The sequence below is a fragment of the Cherax quadricarinatus genome, chromosome 81, assembly GCF_038502225.1.
Source record: "Cherax quadricarinatus isolate ZL_2023a chromosome 81, ASM3850222v1, whole genome shotgun sequence".
Lineage (NCBI taxonomy): Eukaryota > Metazoa > Arthropoda > Malacostraca > Decapoda > Parastacidae > Cherax > Cherax quadricarinatus.
The window spans coordinates 1,236,901-1,259,536 of record NC_091372.1 but is presented as its reverse complement, the minus strand read 5'-3'; the positions used below and the strand labels follow the sequence as shown (position 1 = coordinate 1,259,536).

At 40.3% G+C, this 22,636-nt stretch overlaps 1 protein-coding gene across 5 annotated transcripts in view; it reads left to right on the top strand.

Moving 5' to 3' along the window:
- The window catches only part of mys (position-specific antigen beta subunit myospheroid), a gene marked incomplete at its 3' end in the record, with an annotated part of 123,672 nt that overhangs the window by 3,287 nt on the left and 97,749 nt on the right, over positions 1-22,636 (top strand). For 4 of the 5 annotated variants that reach the window (XM_053792721.2, XM_053792726.2, XM_053792722.2 and 1 more), the window contains 1 exon segment: positions 20,320-20,477. In XM_053792721.2, the coding sequence (XP_053648696.1) occupies positions 20,346-20,477 (132 nt within the window). In that variant the 5' untranslated portion in view covers positions 20,320-20,345. 5 annotated transcript variants of the gene reach the window in all.

The window sequence follows — 22,636 nt, the reverse complement described above, 5'->3', positions numbered from 1 at the left end:
AAAAAAACGAAATTTGATGGAAAACTGATGTAATTATGCTCTCGCGAAGTTAGCGACCTCGGCGCTGTTTACAAATCGGCGATTTCGCCCACTTTGAGCCCTATTTTCGGCTAATTCCATTGTTCCAGTCGCCCAAATTCATAGCTATTTCTATAGAACTCCATTTTTTCTATCGATTGAGTACAAGAAACTGCCCATTTACCAATTTCAACTACCTAATAATGTGGTCAGAAATTTGCAATTTGTCCAATTTCACGGAAATTAATAAATATGACAATTTCAAAATAAGGTCCAGAATGAACAATGCAGACATTCCTGGCTCTAAAATAACATTTTCTTTGTTCATCAGTCACGTCTCCAGGCCCCTCTGATATTACTCTTGCTTTCTATTTTGAATTTTTATTCAAACAAAAAATAGAAGACTTACTATTATGCAGACTACTGCAATACTGTAATAATTGTATAAATAACATCAACCCATTCATGACTGCATATTAGAATGGCTAGTTGGACATTTATTGAACAATGGCATTATTTGTTTACTTTTGAACATTGGCAAAAATCAAACATTTCCCCTACTTTGAGCTCCATTTCTAGGTTCTTTTTATAGAAAAATCAATCAAAATCACCTCTATTTCTATAATATGTTTTCCATTCTATCAAATGAGACCAAGAAAACGAGAATACAACCATAAATACTATACGAAAATAGACCACAAAGTCGGCATTTTAATTAAAAAAAACGGTCGGAGTTTTTTTTTTTCTCATTATGCACTGCGTGCTCCAGGATTTTTTTTACATGGTGCACACTGACCACACAGACCCATTCTCTCACATGTGGGCCTACCAGCTTTCTCCTGCTTGATTTGAAGCCGCCAGCATTTATGAGTATATATACGTCAAACACGGTACCTCGTAAGACGTATATATACGGCTGCGACAGTCAAAGGGTTAAGCACTAATGAGTATTTCAAAGACAGGTCATATGGTCATCTGCTGAGTTGCTGTGCATTCAATAGAATGAAGTATTCTGTTAGGTAATGTAATTAAAAAAAAAAATTTGATAGTGTCACAGGTTAAACATTTATGAGATAAAATTATTCAGTATTTATTTAGTTGTGGGTGAGTAAGTGATTTTTAAGAAGAGACTTGAATTTATAAACAGACAGTGTTTCTTTTATATTCACAGGTAATGAATTCCAGATTTTTGGGCCTTTTATGTGCGTTGAGTTTTTGCATAGTGTGAGATGGACACGAGGAACATCAAAGAGCGATCTGTGCCTTGTGTTATGGTCATGTGTTCTGTTGAGGTTGGTAAGGAGATGTTTGAGGGGAGGGTTAATATCAGAGTTAAGTGTTCTATGTATGTAATAGGTGCAATAATAAGTATGGATGTTTTGTATTGTGAGTAGGTTTAGAGTTTTGAATATTGGTGGAGTGTGCTGCCTGTAGTGGGAATTTATTATTCTGACTGCAGCCTTTTGTTGGGTAATTAATGGTCTGAGATGGTTTATTGTTGTTGAGCCCCCATGCACAAATTCCATAGGTGAGATAGGGGTAAATAAGTGAGTAATATAGGGCCAGGAGGGCTGACTGTGGAACATAGTACCGTATCTTCGGCAGTATGCCTACGGTCTTGGAAATTTTCATGGAAATTTGTTGTACGTGTGTTTGAAATTTGAGTATTATCAATGTGGATTCCTAAGAATTTTCCCTCTGTGAACTTTGTGATAGGTGATCCTTTTATCATTATGTTAAGAGGGACATCTGTAGCTCTGTTTCCAAACTGAATGAAGTAGGTTTTGTCAATGTTGAGAGTAAGTTTGTTAGTCATCATCCAGGTAGATACACCTACCATCCGACTTACGACCTGCTCGACTTACAACCACTCGATTTACGACCGTGTTTTTTATGCCAAATTTTTGGGGAATAAACAACTATTTGTGTTGTACACAGTGTTTATCCTAAACCTTACAGTATAAAATACAGTACTAACAACATAAAAAGTAAAGTAAAACATGAAATACCAAAATAAAACAATAAAATAAAGTCATTACAAAAATGTTTTGTTGATATTCAGTAGTAAAGTTCGACTTAGGAAAATTTCGACTTAGGACCGGTTTCTCGGAACTGAAATCAGTCGTAAGTCGGATGGTAGGTGTATTTTCTGTAATTCGGTATTCACAGTATTGGCTAGCATGACTGGGCTTGGGTGAGAGAAGACGTATGTAGTGTCATCTGCAAATAGTGTGGGTTTGAGTAGTTGCAATGCATTTGGTAGGTCATTTATGTAAACGAGAAAGAGAAGAGGGCCAAGGACACTTCCCTGTGGGACACCAACTGTAATTGGCTGTGCAGAAGAGTTTGCTCCATTTGTGTACACATATTGGCTTCTGTTGCTGATGTATGACTTTAGGTAGTTGAGGGAGTGCCCTCTTATACCATAGTGCGACAATTTTATGTGGAGCAAATCATGGTCAACCTATTCGTGACCGCATACTAGACTGGCTAGTTGGACACATATTGGACGCATGACGTATTTGTTTACTCTTGAACATCAGCAAAAATCAAACATTTCTGCCATTTTGAGCTCAATTTCAAGGTACTTTCCATCTTGAAACCAATCAAAATCATCTCTGTTTCTGTAATATATCTTCCATTTTATCAAATGAGACCAAAAAACCGATAATACAGCCATAAAAACCATATAAAAATACACCTCAAAGTCTCTGTTGTACACTAAAAACATAGCCGCCTTTTTTTTCTCATGCACTGTATGCTGAAGGTGTTTTTTGATATATAGTGCACACTTACCACACAGACGTATTCTCTCATATCTAGGCCCAGTTTTACCGGTAACAGCTTATTTGGGTGAGCTGAGCTCATGGCGTTATAGTACGGGACTGACGTTGGCTTTAAAGCTGTGATACAGTGGGACCGACAATGAAACTGTTAATGAAGTTAACCAATTTGACCTACACAAGAAAGTTCATCACTGTTGCTTCCAAAGTGAAGAGCTGAAATTTACAACTTAACATCTTCACTTACACATATCCTAAACCACTTCATCAGAACTTCATCTAGTTCTGAACTCTTTCCTTCCTTCATTGTTTTCCTTATACACATCTGTTTCTTTAAATTACTGTTAGCAAAGAAACTGACTAATTTTCCATTGTTTCTTTGTCATAAACAGTGGAAGAGCCAGTGCTGTATATTCCACACAGGCTTCTCACGGAGACACTGCTGTCGAGTTTTTTCTGAATTTCAACCTTATCTTTTATGGACAGTGTACAGTGTTTGCGCTTTACATAATGAGAAGCATTTCCTTTATTCACTGGAACCATGGCTGGGGTTAAAGTGAACAGGTTATAACAATAAATGGAGAAAAACAATTTGGAATGGCTAGCCTGTGTTTGCAAATGACACCAACAATCGTTTATGCAGCAAGCACAGCAGGTTGGTGAGACGACCCGGGAAACTTAAATTATGCTAGCCAAATTTAGTGCCAGATTAGTGATGGAACCGGATTAGTGATGGCCGACATAGACTTTCATTTTGTTGTTATAGTAATGTACTATATTTTTTTTTTTTTCTCAACAAGTCGGCCGTCTCCCACCGAGGCAGGGTGACCCAAAAAAGAAAGAAAATCCCCAAAAAGAAAATGCTTTCATCATCATTCAACACTCACCACACTCACACATTATCACTGTTTTTGCAGAGGTGCTCAGAATACAACAGTTTAGAAGCATATACGTATAAAGGTACACAACATATCCCTCCAAACTGCCAATATCCCAAACCCCTCCTTTAAAGTGCAGGCATTGTACTTCCCATTTCCAGGACTCAAGTCCGACTATATGAAAATAACCGGTTTCCCTGAATCCCTTCACTAAATATTACCCTGCTCACACTCCAACAGATCGTCAGGTCCCAAGTACCATTCGTCTCCATTCACTCCTATCTAACACGCTCACGCACGCTTGCCGGAAGTCCAAGCCCCTCGCCCACAAAACCTCCTTTACCCCCTCTCTCCAACCCTTTCGAGGATGACCCCTACCTCGCCTTCCTTCCCCTATAGATTTATATGCTTTCCATGTCATTCTACTTTGATTCATTCTCTCTAAATGACCAAACCACCTCAACAACCCCTCTTCTGCCCTCTGACTAATACTTTTATTAACTCCACACCTTTTTCCTAATTTCCACACTCCGAATTTTCTGCATAATATTTACACCACACATTGCCCTTAGACAGGACATCTCCACTGCCTACAACCGTCTCCTCGCTGCTGCATTTACCACCCAAGCTTCACACCCATATAAGAGTGTTGAATGTACTATATATATGCCTGTATTTCTAAGATGATTTGCTGCACATTTATACCCATGATTTATGTCATGTCGAACAAGAAATTTTGAAGACCAAATGATTTATTATGTCAAATGATGGGCAGAAATATCTCTATACTGTCTAAAGCAGTATTCAAATTACGTACTGGTTTTGAGAGTTCTCTTATAGCACAGCCTGAGTCTAGGCCTCCCTGGTAACTGCCTAATTCAAATTCAGATTAAAATCTTGATTTCTGTAATGCTTACAATGATTACAAATGGGTTCGAAGGTTGATGGAAAACCAGTGATTATACAGAGCATTTTAGGCATAAATATTATACTATACCTTATAACTAGTAGGTGTATGCCAAAGTATTAGTATCAGAATAAGAGGGTACCTGGAGTTTACCTGCAGAGAGTTCCGGGGGTCAAAGCCCCCGCGGCCCGGTCTGTGACCAGGCCTCATGGTGGATCAGGGCCTGATCAACCAGGCTGTTACTGCTGACTGCACACAATCCAACGTACAAGCCACAGCCCGGCTGGTCAGGTACCGACTTTACGTGCCTGTCCAGTGCCTGCTTGAAGACAGCCAGGGGTCTATTGGTAATCCCCCTTATGTATGCTGGTAGGCAGTTGAACAGTCTTGGGCCCCTGCTTTTCATTGGGGGGATGTTGCATCGTCTGCCGAGTCCTTTGCTTTCGAAGAGATTGATTTTCATGTGCAAGTTAGGTACTAGTCCCTCTAGGATTTTCCAGGTGTATATAATCATGTATCTCTCCTTCCTGCATTCCAGGGAGTACAGGTTCAGGAACTTCAAGCGTTCCCAGTGATTGAGGTGTTTTATCTCAGTTATGCGTGCCGTAAAGGTTCTCTGTACATTTTCTAGGTCAGCAATTTCACCTGCCTTGAAAGGTGTTGTTAGTGTGCAGCAATATTCCAGCTTAGATAGAACAAATGACCTGAAGTGTGTCATCATGTGCTTAGCATCCCTAGTTTTGAAGGTTCTCATTATCCATCCTGTCATTTTTCTAGCAGATGCGATTGATACAATGTTATGATCCTTGAAGGCGAGATCCTCTGACATGATCACTCCCAGGTCTTTGACGTTAGTTTTTCGCTCTATTGTGTGGCTGGAATTTGTTTTATACTCTGATGAAGTGTTAATTTCCTCATGTTTACCATATCTGAGTAATTGAAATTTCTCATCGTTGAGCTTCATATTGTTTTCTGCAGCCCATTGATAGATTTGGTTGAAGTCTGCCTGGAGCCTTGCAGTGTCTGCAATGGAAGACACTGTCATGCAGTTTTGGGTGTCATCTGCAAAGGAAGACATGGTGCTGTGGCTTATATCCTTGTCTATGTCAGAAATGAGGATGAGGAAAAAGATGAGAGCGAGTACTGTGCCTTGAGGAACAGAGCTTTTCACCGTAGCCGCCTCAGACTTGACTCTGTTGACTACTACTCTTTGTGTTCTATTTGTGAGGAAGTTGTAGATCCATCTACCAACTTTTCCAGTTATTCCTTTAGAGTGCATTTTGTGTGCTATTACGCCATGGTCGCACTTGTCGAAGGCTTTTGCAAAGTCTGTGTATATTACATTTGCATTCTTTTTGTCTTCTAGTGCATCAAGGACCTTGTCATAGTGAGCCAGTAGTTGGGACAGACAGGAGCAACCTGCTTTAAACCCATGTTGCCCTGGGTTGTGTAAATGATGAGTATCTAGATGGGTGGCGATCTTGCTTCTTAGGACCCTTTCAAAGATTTTTATGATGTGGGATGTTAGCATTATTGGTCTGTAGTTCTTTGCTATTGCTTTATTGCCCCCTTTGTGGAGTAGGGCTATGTCTGTTGTTATTAGTAACCGTGGGACGACCCCAGTGTCCATGCTCCCTCTCCATAGGATGTTAAAAGCAAGTGATAAGGGCTTCCTGCAGTTCTCAGCTAGTTTTGATGGTATCTGTAACAGTATCAGCCTAAAACTGAGTGTCACTATCAACAAAAAATTTGGTACCGTCCTCTCCCTAGTAATTAGGATTTGACGCCTACTAATATAGTTTGATTGCTTGAATATATATTAAGTTTAATACTTAAGAGATAGTAAGATAGAGTAACATTGCTAATGCAATGCATTCTCACAACCATCACCATCTGGCTGATATGGCACAACCTGTATGAGACTCAAACTTTCCTTGGAATAATAAACATAATATGATACAGTAATATTAATAGTATGGTGCTTTCCAAAAAAGCATGTAAAAGTTAAAATTTTCAGTAAAGATTATAGGATGTAATATATATAGAGAGGAGAGAGAGGCAGAGCAGTAAATGTGGAGGTGACAGAGGAAGTTGTGGGGATGGAAGGGAAGGCAGGTGAGGGCAAGGGGGGTTAGATGGGGATGGAAGGGGAAGGCAGAGGGGGGGTTAAGTGAGAGATATGGGAAGCAGAGAGAAGGGGAGGTAGGTGAGTGGAGGAGGGAGAGAGAGAGAAGCACCAATGAGTGACAATAGAGAGGATAAAATATGATTGCCCAATCACCTAACATGACTCGGTAACATGAGATGACGAGTGGGCGTGAGAGGTGAAGGGTGGGCGGGAGAAATGACTGGGACTCCCGGATGTGGCCACCCTACCATGGTCACAGCTGATATAATTATACCATTACCTGATTTACCTCATTTTAAATCAGGTTTACAGTGCCAAGTTCCTGTCCCAGCCTGCCTCTGCTTGTCTGTCCCTGCTTTAAACCCACCCTGATTGCTGCTGTTATGTACTTGTTACACATGGACACTTGTTGAGATATTACAATTTTTCAGTAATTAACACGTTTGTAAATGTTTAAGTATTTTGGCACTTAGTGCACTTACTTGTAACTTTTTTCCCAGTAGCATCACTTGCCAACAACTTGTTGCATCAGATAGTATTGAACCATCTGAGATGACAAAAAGTATCAATCAATTACTCAACCACCTGTCAGTCACCAGGTTTGTAACCACCTGTCAGTTGCCAGGTTTGCAGCCACCTGTCGGCCACCAGGTTTGCAGCCACTTGTTGATCACCAGGTTTGCAGTCACCCAGCGGACACGACCACCTGTCAGTCACCCAGCGGACACGACCACCTGTCAGTCACCCAGCGGACACGACCACCTGTCAGTCACCCAGCGGACACGACCACCTGTCAGTCACCCGGCAGACACTACCACCTGTCAGTCACCCGGCGGACACTACCACCTGTCAGTCACCCGGTGGACACTACCACCTGTCAGTCACCCGGCGAACACTACCACCTGTCAGTCACCCGGCGGACACTACCACCTGTCAGTCACCCGGCGGACACTACCACCTGTCAGTCACCCGGCGGACACTACCACCTGTCAGTCACCCGGCGGACACTACCACCTGTCAGTCACCCGGCGGACACTACCACCTGTCAGTCACCCGGCGGACACTACCACCTGTCAGTCACCCGGCGGACACTACCACCTGTCAGTCACCCGGCGGACACTACCACCTGTCAGTCACCCGGCGGACACTACCACCTGTCAGTCACCCGGCGGACACTACCACCTGTCAGTCACCCGGCGGACACTACCACCTGTCAGTCACCCGGCGGACACTACCACCTGTCAGTCACCCGGCGGACACTACCACCTGTCAGTCACCCGGCGGACACTACCACCTGTCAGTCACCCGGCGGACACTACCACCTGTCAGTCACCCGGCGGACACTACCACCTGTCAGTCACCCGGCGGACACTACCACCTGTCAGTCACCCGGCGGACACTACCACCTGTCAGTCACCCGGCGGACACTACCACCTGTCAGTCACCCGGCGGACACTACCACCTGTCAGTCACCCGGCGGACACTACCACCTGTCAGTCACCCGGCGGACACGACCACCTGTCAGTCACCCGGCGAACACTACCACATGTCAGTCACCCGGCGGACACTACCACCTGTCAGTCACCCGGCGGACACTACCACCTGTCAGTCACCCGGCGGACACTACCACCTGTCAGTCACCCGGCGGACACTACCACCTGTCAGTCACTCGGCGGACACGACCACTTGTCAGTCACCCAGCAAGCACGACCACCTGTCAGTCACCAGGCAGACAACCAGAAGTGAAATTTCACTAAAAGTTTACTGTGTATGTATTTTGTTGGGGCAAACTACAAATTTTGGAATTTACTTTGAAAAATTCTTCTCGTGAAGCTCAGTGTATCCCTGTTTTCATCATACCAAGCTCTTCGTGCTGGTGAAGGGTTTTTGATCCAAAGAATTGGAGCTAGATTTTCCTTGGATCTGATTTGATCTTGTTGCTTCTGCATTTATTATTATTAGTATTTTATTACTTTTTCATTATTATATATTCATGGGGAGAGTCAAACACACAGGGGTCATACAGTAAACACATTTTAATTTCAAAATGTACATACTGTGGAACCTCGGTTTTTGTCTTGAAGTGGTGCCCCAGTGTCCAAGAATTTAAAAAAAAAAAAATTATTTTTTTCTTATGAAATGGTAGAGAATCTTTTTGTGAAGGTAATAAAACAAAAAGTACGAAATTTGATGGAAAATTGACGAAATTATGCTCTCGCGAATTTTGATGTGTCAGCGATATTTACAAATTGGCGATTTTGCAGACTTTGACTCCCATTTTAGGCCATTACATTATTCCAGTCGACCAAATTCTTAGCTGTTTCACTAGTATTACTTCTATTCTATCGATTGAGCAAAAGAAATCGCCAAGTCAACTGTTTCAACTACAAATTAAAGTGATCAGAAATTGTTAATTTGGCCAATTTAACACAAAGTTCAAAATATTCCAATTTCAAAATAGGGTCCAGAATAAACAATGTAGGTATTCCTGGCACTAAACTAACATTTCTTCTGTTCATTAGTTACATTTTGAGGCTTTACAAATAAATTCCATTTTGATTTTTTATTCACATAATGAATTTTTATTCACACCAAAAAATAGAAGATTTACTGTTATGCAATATTGCAATAATTGTATAAATATCATCACCACATTTGTGAATGTATATTAGACCCACCAGCTGGTGTGTATTAGAAGTGTGAGGTCGTTTGTTTACTCTTGAACATCGGCAAAAATTTAACATTTCCGCTAATATGAGCTCAGTTTCAAGCCATTTCTAGTGCTAAAAGCAATCAAAATCATCTCTATTTCTGTAATATGTCTTCCATTCTATCAAATGAGACCAAGAAATTGCAAATACAACTATAAAAAACATATGAAAAAACACTGCAAAGTCGCTGTTTTAATCGAAAATCACGGTCTCAGTTTTTTCTCTCATTATACACAGCGTGCTGCAGGATTTGTTTTATGTGGTGCACACATACCACATAGATGTATTCTCTCATATCTGGGCCTAAATTTACCACTCACAGTTTATCAGAGTGAGCTGAGCTCATGGCGTAGATCTACGGTTTAGACCCTGAACATAAAGCCGTAGATCTACGGGACGGACCCTGAATGGGTTGACATAACTTTTACCTTTATTGAAGATTTCAGGTATGAAGGCCCTATCCAGGGTTACTTCCCTTCTTTGTCTTTTACTGGCACTAGGACCAGCTTGAGCATCACTGGACCCCTGTCGTACAAAAAAAAAAAGTCCAGGTAGGTCTGTTTCTGGCATCTCTTTAAGATTTTCCTAAAATGGGACAAGGCATTGTCATTGAACATGTTGCAGACATGGCTTGCAAAAGCTTGCAAAATTTTGACGGTTATTTGATATATTTTTGGAAGCCTTTATAGTTCTGCAGAACTTTTTGGGCAGACAAAAAGTTACCTTAAAATTACTTGATATTATATACTTGTAGTTGTATAGTTAGATTATTTGAATATTAATTTCATACAACTAAGTTGTCTATAAACATAAGATAATTAAGTGTAGTGTTGACATCAAGTGACAAATTAAAACAGCAGTAGTAATGTGAAGCAATAATATAAAATTTTATTGCCAGTTGTAATTGTGTCTCTTTACTAGCCCTAGAATTGAACATTACTGTATTGTATATTTTTTTAATCCACGCCCATTTTGTGGCACAAATTGTGTTTTGGTACCACTCTGTCATATATAAGGTGACTTCATTCACAGTACTGTATTTAGATAGCTTGTTCTCTCTCACTTAAGAGTATTGTTCAGTGTTTTTGGTTCTGTTCAGGGCTACCCGGAGTCTACCTGGGGAGTATTCCGGGATCAACGCACCTATGGCCCAGTCCACGACCAGGCCTCCAAATGGATCAAGGCCTAATCAGCCAGGCTGTTACTGCTGGCCACACGTAGTCCAACATACAAACCACAGCCCAACTGATCCGGCACCGACTTTAAGTATCTATCCAGCTCCCTCTTGAAGGCAGTCGGGGGTCTATTGGTAATTCCCCTTATGCCTGGTGGGAGGCTGTTGAAAAGTCTTGGGCCTCAGAAACTTAGCATGTTATCTCTTAGTGTACCAATGGTTCCCCTACTTTTCATTGGGGGGTATATTTCACCACCTGCCCAGTCTTTTGCTTTCATAGGGAGTGATTTCTGTGTGCAGATTGGGAACCATTCCTTTGAAGATTTTTCCAAGTGTAGATTATGATGTATCTCTCTTGTCTACGCTCCAGTGAGTACAAGTCAAGTGCTGGTGAGATATCAGAGCTAGAACACAAAGATCATTTACTATGCCCTTAAACCAATAAAGCATTTAAATTGCCAGAGCACCTCAGTCCTAAATATGTACTCATAGTAAAGGAGAGAGATACATGATAATATACAGTATACATGGAAAGTACTTGAGGGCTGGGTCCCAAAGCTGCACAATAATGGCCATAAGAGCATACTGGAGAGAGAGATGGGACACAATGCAAAATAAATCCAGTGAAAAGCAGGGGTACCTTAAACACATAAAGAGAACATAGTATCAACATCCATCCCAGACTAATATCATTACAGAAAACATCGATAAAACTGCAAGAGCAAATTTGATAATTACCAAGTGCTGGGTCAATCAGGCTGTGATGCATATGTGGGCCATTGGGCTACCAGCAGCAACAGCTTGGTTGATCAGGCAAGTACCAGAGAAGCCTGGCCCAGAGCTGGACTGTGGGAGTAGGAAATTCTCGAAACCCTTCAAATGTATATCAGAGAAAGTGTTTAGAAGATTACCCAGAATTTTGTATTAATGCTTACAAGTTTATTTCCTGTATTCCCCGGTCATTTGAGTTAAGTGGAAACTGCTTCTGTGAACTCAGCATGACAAAAGAGTGCAGTTGTTGAGCTTAGTGTACTCAGTTTGGCAAGAGAGGGCAGTTGTTGGGGTTGGTGTACTGAGCTTGGCAAAAGTGCAGTTGTTGGGGTTATTGTACTTGGCATGACAAGAGTGCAGTTGTTGAGCTTATTATACTCAACAAGACAAGAGTGCAGTTGTTGGAGTTGGTGTACTCAGCTTGACAAGAGAGTGCAGTTAGTGTGTATGTTGAGGTGTATTAACCTTGACACAGGTCTTCTATGAGACCTTCAACAGGGAGTACCTTGATGGTGATCAAGGCTGCTCATCAAACCTGATTATCCCTCACACCCTCCCCCTTGCCATTTCTCCCATTTCCATGGTGATGTATGACCCTTTTAGGGTTCTAGAATCAAGGAATTGACACCCGTCCCCAAATCCTTTGAATCTAACCAGATTGTTCTCATCACTCTCATTTCCTGGATGGTTATAACCCATTCAGGCTTAGTGGTTTCCTATGAATCTAGTGTAATGATCTCCCAAAGATGTTTCCTCTTGGAGAATTAATAATATTAACAGCATTTATATTTCTACAAGTACATGTACATGTATAAGGTATACAGACTATAGCTGACATCAGTGACATATTACTGTATAGAAAGCCCCTGATTATTTAAAGCATTTCAGACACATTAGGTCAGTTTTGTCCCAGGATGCAACCCACACCAGTCAGCTAACACCCAGGTACTTATTTTACTGATGGGTGAACAGAGACAGCAGGTTTCTGTGGAAACATGTTGTAATGTTTCTAGCCGTACCGGGGATATGATCCCCAGACCTCAGTGTGTGAGCTGAATGTGCTAGCGATTGAGCTATGGGATGTGGCAAATTAGATGTGTAGAATGTTTTTACTGTCCCATATTTATGAACAAGTCTTGTTTCACCAGCACCATCTCATCACATTTTTAATATAGGCATTTCTTTCTTATACAATTCACCAGTCTTACTCATTTAGATTGATAATGCCGGGGGTCTTCAACTGCAGTGATTATTACAATACTGTACTTTTTTCCACTCTTGTACCTGTAGATCTACATATCACCTCCCATTGTGGTGTTCCTAATATAATAGGGACACTTGCTTGTTCAGCGAGGGATCACAATTGGAATAATTAAAAAAACTGGATAATCAAATTAGTTTTTCAAACCCCATAAGAGTGTGGTTTCATTAGCAATTAACCCTTTGAGGGTCCGTCCCGTAGATCTACGGCTTTACGTTCAGGGTCCAAACCGTAGATCTACGTCATGAGCTCAGCTCACTCTGATAAACTGTGAGTGGTACATTTGGGCCTAGATATGAGAGAATACATCTATGTGGTATGTGTGTACCACATAAAACAGATCCTGCAGCACGCTGTGTATAATGAGAGAAAAAAACTGAAATCATGATTTTTCGATTAAAACAGCGACTTTGCAGTGTTTTTTCGTATGTTTTTTATAGTTGTATTTGCGATTTCTTGGTCTCATTTGATAGAATGGAAGACGTATTACAGAAATAAAGATGATTTTGATTGGTTTTAGCACTGGAAATGGCTTGAAACTGAGTTCAAAGTAGCAGAAATGTTAAATTTTTGCCGATATTCAAGAGTAAACAAACGACCTCACATGTCTAATACACACCAGCTGGTGGGTCTAATATGCATTCACAAATATGGTGATGATATTTATACAATTATTACAGTATTGCATAACAGTAAATCTATTTTTTGGTGTGAATAAAAATTCATTATGTGAATAAAAAATAAAAATGGAATTTATTTGTAAAGCCTCAAAACGTAACTAATGAACAGAGGAAATGTTAGTTTAGTTCCAGGAATACCTACATTGTTTATTCTGGACCCTATTTTGAAATTGGAATATTTTGAACTTTGTGTAAAATTGGCCAAATTAACAATTTCTGATCACTTTAATTTGTAGTTGAAACAGTTCACTTGGCGATTTCTTTTGCTCAATCGATAGAATAGAAGTAATAATAGTGAAATAGCTAAGAATTTGGTTGACTGGAATAATGTAATTGGCCTAAAATGGGAGTCAAAGTCGGCAAAATCGCCGATTCGTAAATATCGTTGACACATCGAAATTCACGAGAGCATAATTTCGTCAATTTTCCATCAAATTTCGTACTTTTTGTTTTATTACCTTCACAAAAAGATTCTCTACCATTTCACAAGAAAAAATAACAAATTTTTTTTTTGAAAATTCTTGGACACTGGGGCACCACTTCAGATTTGGGCCTTGGACCCTGAAGGGGTTAAGAGCATGTGTATGGTATTGTATACATGTGCAATACATGTATTTATACAAAATGTATTTACCAAAATTTTAGAAATATATTTAGTCAAACTGGTTTAAAAAGTTTTATATGCTGCAGTAATGTTCTTGACTAATTTATGAGACATTTAAGTGGCTACTCTACCCCCATGGTCCATCCTAACATTATGCTTCCTTGTAGACCACCTGATCAACCAAGCTGTTTGTGATAGTGGCCCACAGGTGCATGCACACAGCCATCATATTACCATGTTACTCCTAGTTTTGGTTTAGACTTAGAGATTTTGTAACTAATATTTTTTAATCCAATACTGCAGAAATAAGCTGCTATATCCAAGAATGTAATCAGTTTGTTACCTACAGGTGTTAGGAAAACTTTAAATGGCGGATCTTTTGATCTGTTCACTGTGTCCGAAGCTCTAATCTGTGATATGATAACAGATGAGGAAGTGAAGCCTTAGTTTTCATTGTGTTAATATTGGTGGAGAGGCGTTAAACTGCTCAGGAGTGTACTATCTTCTGCTTGGTGGTGTGGTTGGTGCTCTTACTTTTATTAATTTTGTCTTATTTCACTGGATACAATCATTAGGTTGCCTTTTTTTTTTTGTAATTTCTTTTGTTATTGAATTGTATGATATTTTAGGCTACAAGGCACAACAGTTTGATTTAATCAAGACATCACTATGGAAACCTGACCTTAGGCTGAACTTTGAAAATAGAGGCTTGCTGGAAACCAGCATTAGCTAAATTTAGTTGACAGAATTTTAAATGGACTTTTAAAATTTAATCCTTCAGAAGAGATTCCTTGATACTGTGTAGGGTTCTTGAGCCTAGGACTTGGAGCTACCCCTGCCCTTCCTTGAATTAAACCTGATTATCTACTGTTCCCAAGCTCTGTATGATCCCTATAGGTATAGCAATTTCCCATGAATGATTTTATACTCCAACAAACTTGCGAGTGATATTTCTGTTCTAACTTGCGTTTGAGGATTGAGCTCCAGCTCTTGGTGCCCACTTAACTATATTTACCAGCATGACGCATCCTCCACCTCATGCTTTTTGCTGTTTTAACTTTAGAATTTGTTCGATGTTTGGCTCTACCACCTCCACCCCATCCACCGTTGGATGTGAGGTAGGACTGTAATTTACGGTCATCTTGACTACATAATCAATTGTGCATTATTGAAAATGACCATAAACATTTGCTAAGGCTTTTTTTTATTTTTTTATTATCACACTGGCCGATTCCCACCAAGGCAGGGTGGCCCGAAAAAGAAAAACTTTCACCATCATTCACTCCATCACTGTCTTGCCAGAAGGGTGCTTTACACTACAGTTTTTAAACTGCAACATTAACACCCCTCCTTCAGAGTGCAGGCACTGTACTTCCCATCTCCAGGACTCAAGTCCGGCCTGCCGGTTTCCCTGAATCCCTTCATAAATGTTACTTTGCTCACACTCCAACAGCACGTCAAGTATTAAAACCATTTGTCTCCATTCACTCCTATCAAACACGCTCACGCATGCCTGCTGGAAGTCCAAGCCCCTCGCACACAAAACCTCCTTTACCCCCTCCCTCCAACCCTTCCTAGGCCGACCCCTACCCCGCCTTCCTTCCACTACAGACTGATACACTCTTGAAGTCATTCTGTTTCGCTCCATTCTCTCTACATGTCCGAACCACCTCAACAACCCTTCCTCAGCCCTCTGGACAACAGTTTTGGTAATCCCGCACCTCCTCCTAACTTCCAAACTACGAATTCTCTGCATTATATTCACACCACACATTGCCCTCAGACACGACATCTCCACTGCCTCCAGCCTTCTCCTCGCTGCAACATTCATCACCCACGCTTTTATCATTAATTATTCATATCTTGATTATTTCCTAGGTTGCTTTAATCTTATGGCAATTTGGAAACACCATCCAAAAACAATTAAAACAGTATGGATGTTGGTGTCCTTGTGTAATATTAGTACTTTATACAATTAAACCCTTAAATAATTGTGTGACACGATACAGTATAAGGTTAGGAATCATGTCATAAAGCCTTGTTTTAAGGTGGCCTTGTGAAGATAGTTGAAACTGTGTCAAGAAGATCAAGGTCTGGCTCCGTCTTGCCTAGTGAATGTGACGTTATATCCTGTTATCTTGAATTGTTCAAGTTTGTCAGTACAGCAGCTGACTCATACTGTTATGCAATGTAGCATATCCTGACTTCTTACTCATCCATCTATATCTGGATATGAGTGTTAGTAGATTAGTATAGTTTAAAATTTACCATTTGATATTTGTGTGTACCCTGTAGATGATTGCTGAGTGTGTTATACAACAAACCTCGCTGAAAATACCCTTGTTAATAGCAAGAATATATAAGAGTTCAACTACAACACTAGATTCTAGATATAACGAGGATGTCAGTGTTTTTTTTTTTTTTTACACCATGTTGGCTGCTTCCCACCGAGGCAGTATGACATAGAAGGAAACCATTTACCATCACTCATTCTTCAGCTGTCTTGCTAGAGGTGCATGGATATTGCAGTTCAAGCGACTCATTGACATACAACATCCCTGTCCCTCATCTAGAGTATAGGCCCAAAACTTCCCACCTTCAGAGGTAAAGTCTGGTTAATTGGTTTCCCTGCCCCAAAATATGGAATTCATTACCAGAAGATATTAAAGTAACCCAGTCTGAAAATCAATTTAAGACTTCTCAAAAGCCACTTAATCACCCTAGACTAAATGCTAAATACTCGGTGTACATTTACTCGCCTATGTACTCCCACATCATAACTGAAACAATAACATTGAACCTTTTATCCATTGTTGACAGGAATATAATTGAATCATTGTTTTTCACAAAAGCATTTTAGAATATAAATACGTATATCTTTGTATTATACAAATTTTGATTCATTTATAATTAATATTCTACTGTACAACTATGAAATAATTACAGTGGACCCCCGCATAACGATATTAATCCGTTCCTGAGAGCTCATTGTTATGCGAAATTATCGCTTTGCGAATGAATTTTCCCCATAAGAAATAATGGAAATCAAATTAATCCGTGCAAGACACCCAAAAGTATAAAAAAAAAATTTTTACCACATGAAATATACATTTTCCTACACACAAAGAGAAGGATACATGCACAATAGTAGAGTAGTACATGCACAATATATATTGTGCATGTACTACTCTACTAAATGAAGAATAAATGACACTTACCTTTATTGAAGATGCAGCAATGACTGATGAGACACTGTGTCCTGGGAGTGCCTTTTCCTCCTGAGTACTGTAGGTCCTGTTTGGCATTTTCTTCCAGAACAGGCCTTATCACACTGTGTATGCCACTACGATTCTTAAATCTCTCAAACCAACCTTTGCTGGCTTCAAATTCACCAATATGAGCACTAGTTCCAGGCATTTTTCCCTGTTTACCTGGATGTTAGTTGACTGGTGTGGGTTGCATCCTGGGAGACAAGATTAAGGACCCCAGTGGAAATAAGTTAGACAGTCTTCGATGACACTGACTTTTTTGGGTTATCCTGGGTTGCTAACCCTCTGGGGTTAATTGTTTCTTGGTATTCTCAATATGCCACACCAACAACGGTGCTACAGCAGCAGCAGCAGCAGCTGACAGTGCTACAGCAGCAGCTGACAGTGCTACAGTAGCAGCTGACAGTGCAGCAGCAGCAGACAGTGCTACAGCAGCAGCAGACGGTGCTACAGCAGCAGCAGACAGTGCTACAGCAGCAGCAGACGGTGCTACAGCAGCAGCAGACGGTGCTACAGCAGCAGCAGACGGTACTACAGCAGCAGCAGACAGTACTACAGCAGCAGCAGCTGATGGTGCTACAGCAGCAGCAGCAGCTGACAGTGCTACAGCAGCAGCAGCTGACAGTGCTACAACAGCAGCAGCTGACAGTGCTACAGCAGCAGCTGACAGTGCTACAGCAGCAGCAGACGGTGCTACAGCAGCAGCAGACGGTACTACAGCAGCAGCAGCAGCAGCTGATGGTGGTACAGCAGCAGCAGCAGCTGATGGTGCTACAGCAGCAGCTGACAGTGCTACAGCAGCAGCAGCAGCAGTTTACCATGGTACCACAGTATTTCGATAATATTTCTCACCCTTTTTACCACAGGGTTGGCACTGGAAGCTTCCTTGGGGTCCATGGTCACTTATTTTGCAGATAAAATCACCAAAAACGCTGTAATAATACGAAATGTTCCGATTGTGTGCTTGGATGTTACCGAGGAGGCTGGCTTGTAAACAATGCCACCGGCGAAACATGTGAGGCTGGCTCAGGCCGCACATTAGACGCGTCTCGGACGAATAGCGCTGAGCGGGTTTTTTAGTGGTATGCGAGGCAAAATCTTAGCGATAAAATGTATCGGTATGTGGATTTAACGTTATGTGATGCCAACGGTATGCGGGGGTCCACTGTACTTTCCTACTGTACAACTATGATATACTACTTAGTAAGTAGAATGTAAGCCAATAATGTTAAGTTGGCCCATAATGCCAAGGCATAATAGAGGCTCTCTTTGCATTGCAACCCACTATTGTATATACACAATCTCAATGTACTGTTTGCAAAGACATTAAATAAATAAATAAATAAATAAATAAATAAAATAAATAAATAAATTTGCGATGTTATCACACTTCAACAGAAAGTAAAATTCCAAAATACCTTTGACAGCTCTTATGTGATCTAATGAACACACTCACATACAGATGTGTGGGGGGATAATTATATATGTCTACATTTGATCTAATGTGAAAGTTGATGTATTGGTGATTCTTGTTAGTTCAGTAATAGAGGGCATTAACAAGTAGGAGTACATGTACAGTGGACCCCCGGTTAACGATTTTAATCCGTGCAAGAGGGCTCATCGTTATGCGAAATAATCGTTATGCGAATTAATTTTCCCCATAAGAAATAATGGAAATAAAATTAATCCGTGCAAGACGCCCAAAAGTATGAAAAAAAATTTTTTTTACCACATGAAATGTTAATTTTAATACACACAAACTGAAAAAGGCATGCACAATTACATGACACTTACTTTTATTGAAGATCTGGTGATGATTGATGGGATGGGAGGAGGGGAGAGCATTATCTTCTTACTGTTTAGAAGGGGAATCCCCTTCCATTAGGACTTGAGGTAGCAAGTCCTTTTCTGGGGTTACTTCCCTTCTTCTTTTAATGCCACTAGGACCAGCTTCAGAGTCACTGGACCTCTGTCGCACAACAAATCTGTCCATAGAGCTCTGTACCTCCCGTTTCTTCAAGACTTTCCTAAAATGGGCCATAACATTGTCATTGAAATAGTCACAAGCACGGCTTGCAACAGCTGTGTTAGGGTGATTTTCATCTATAAAGGTTTGCAGTTCAAACCACTCTGCACACATTTCCTTAATCTTTGAAGTAGGCACAATGGATTCCACAACTGGCATAGGCTTCTCAGGGTTAGCCCCAAACCCTTCAAAATCTTTCTTAATTTCCATACTAATTCTCACCCTTTTTACCACAGGGTTGGCACTAGAAGCTTTCTTGGGGCCCATGGTCACTTATTTTCCAGAAACACCACCGAAAACACTGTAATAATACGAAATATTCCGAGTGTATGCTTGGATGTTACCGCGGAGGCTGGCTGGTAAACAATGGGACGGCCGGCACATGTGAGGGCACATTGGACGCGTCTCGGACGAAAATCGGTATGCGGGTTTTTAATCGGTATGCGGGGCAAAAATTTTGCGATAAAAGTAATCGTTATGCGGAAAAATCGCTATGCGATGCCATCGTTATGCGGGGGTCCACTGTACATACTTTTTTAGGAAACTTGTTGCTTACGTATCATTAAGTTGAAAAATATTATCAGTCACCAGCAGTTAACAAGTGATTTTTAAGTTTGTTGCTTATGGAGAGGTTACTTACTTAGACCGTCGTTGAAGTTTGTTTGCAATTCTATATTTAACACCAGTAGTAATTGACATTTCTAAATTATTATTTAGCAAAGTGGGTAAATATGGATTCTCCATGGTCATCTTGTATTATGTTACACTGCATCTTATTTGTATAGCAGGTTGCTATGCATTCCTCATTTTTATTGGATCTATAGTTGTGAATAACAAGACAGGGGGGTGGTATATTATAATATGTTGTACAAGGGATATTGTGTAAAAATATTAATTCTAATGTATTTTGGTAGATATCCTTTTACAGCTTACAGTCAACAACTCTAAGACCTTAATTATAAACTTCACAATTGAAGATATGTATAGAAGTCCATTTACCAATATTCTGGTAATTAGTTAACTTGACACACTCAGATATAAGTATAGGTGATGAAACAAAACAAAAAACGTGTGTGATAATTGTTTACCAAAGTTATTTCTCTTTTTAGGTGTGTAAATAACAAAGCAAGGGAAGATGCAGTGGTTAAGTGTGCTGTTCTTAGTGGTTGTGAGCACGCTGGCTTGGGCTTCACAGGATTGCAAAAACAAAATATCATGCTCAGATTGTATTCAGACACCAAATTGTATGTGGTGTGGAAAGTCAGGGGTAAGTACAGTATAATGCTACAGAATATTTACAAAGTCTGATCAGTGTAATACAGTAATGCATGCATGTACAGTGGTACCTCGAGTTTCGAACAGCTCCCAACTTGAACAATTATGTAAGTGTATTTTTGTAAGTGCTTTTGTAAGTGTATTATTGAGGGTCTGAAACAGACTAATCTAATTTACATTATTCCTTTCTTTCAACACACCGGCCGCATCCCACCGAGGTAGGGTGGCCCAAGAGGAAAAACAAAAGTTTCTCCTTTTACATTTAGTAATATATACAGGAGAAAGGGTTACTAGCCCCTTGCTCCTGGCATTTTAGTCGTCTCTTACAACATGCATGGAGGTAAGAGGAAATAAACAAGAACAAGAACCAGTAAGAAAATAGAGGAAAACCCAGAGGGGTGTGTATATATATATATATGCTTGTACATGTATGTGTAGTGTGACCTAAGTGTAAGTAGAAGTAGCAAGACGTACCTGAAACCTTGCATGTTTATGAGACAGAAAAATGGACACCAGCAATCCTACCATCATGTAAAACAATTACAGGCCTTTGTTTTGCACTCACTTGGCAGGACAGTACTACCTCCCTGGGTGGTTGCTGTCTACCAACCTACTACCTAGAACATTGTTCCTTATGAGAACAAATTTGTTCGGCATCAGCACTCGAACAGCCTTCTGGAACGAATTAAGTTCGTAACTCGAGGTACCACTGTATGTGTATGTATGTATGCAATAATTTCAATGTTACGTGTATGGACCACAATATCTGGGTACTTTCATAAAATTTAACACATTTTTCCGAGGAACTAGAGAGAATTGAAGAGTACAGTAGTATATTTTCAACCTGTCCTAAAACAAACCTTTGTCTCTAACATTTGATTTTAAGCAGCTTTCTCAACATGCAGTATGGAGAATATCAGTGGTATACAATTCTGAGTAGATGATAAATTAGACATGTGTAACATATGGGTAAAGATGTTATACATGTCTAAGTTATCGTGCAATATGTAGGTTATACATTATTACATTAGCTTGTCGTCTATACTAAAAATTTAGTCTATTCTGACATACCATAATGCCAGTAAATGCTGTAATACATGAAAATTACAGAATCTTCTGAAGAGTGAATAGAAAATGGAGGCCCATCAAGTGCATATAAAGACACAGTTAAATAAGTATGTTGTTTTTAAAATATTGGACATCCTTACCTAAGATATATTAGTGTGTGCCTCAAGCTTTACTTTCTCTATATCACGCTAATCTATCCTTACATCACCTATGACATTTGTACCTTGGGATCAACCATTGCAAGTCATGTATAGCCAATAGTAACTCAAGAGAAAGCTGCTGTTTAAATGATCATAGTCCAGTAAACCTGCTACACTGCCCCTTTTCTTAAGGAAATAATAATGTACAGTATACCCTTGATTTAATTGACTAAAGGGAGAAGGGGAGGTAGATAATGGTGGTTGTGGTTGTAACAATAATGGACAGTTCTGTAACCAGTGAACTTTGTCTGTGTTTTTAATCACTTCAATAACTGCCTAATGCACCATACATTTAAATAGATAAAATACGATTAATGAAACTTCAAATAGAAGAATTTTTAAGATTCGTGGGAGATCCTTCAGTTAAAACCATGAATAATTAATTCAGTGATATTTAAAATACAATGGGAGTGTAAGAATGGCTGCATAAAGTTTTTATTTTTTTTTATTATCACACTGGCCGATTCCCACCAAGGCAGGGTGGCCAGAAAAAGAAAAACTTTCACCATCATTCAATCCATCACTGTCTTGCCAGAAGGGTGCTTTACACTACAGTTTTTAAACTGCAACATTAACACTCCTCCTTCAGAGTGCAGGCACTGTACTTCCCATCTCCAGGACTCAAGTCCGGCCTGCCGGTTTCCCTGAATCCCTTCATAAATATTACTTTGCTCACACTCCAACAGCACGTCAAGTATTAAAAACCATTTGTCTCCATTCACTCCTATCAAACACGCTCACGCATGCCTGCTGGAAGTCCAAGCCCCTCGCACACAAAACCTCCTTTACCCCCTCCCTCCAACCCTTCCTAGGCCGACCCCTACCCCGCCTTCCTTCCACTACAGACTGATACACTCTTGAAGTTATTCTGTTTCGCTCCATT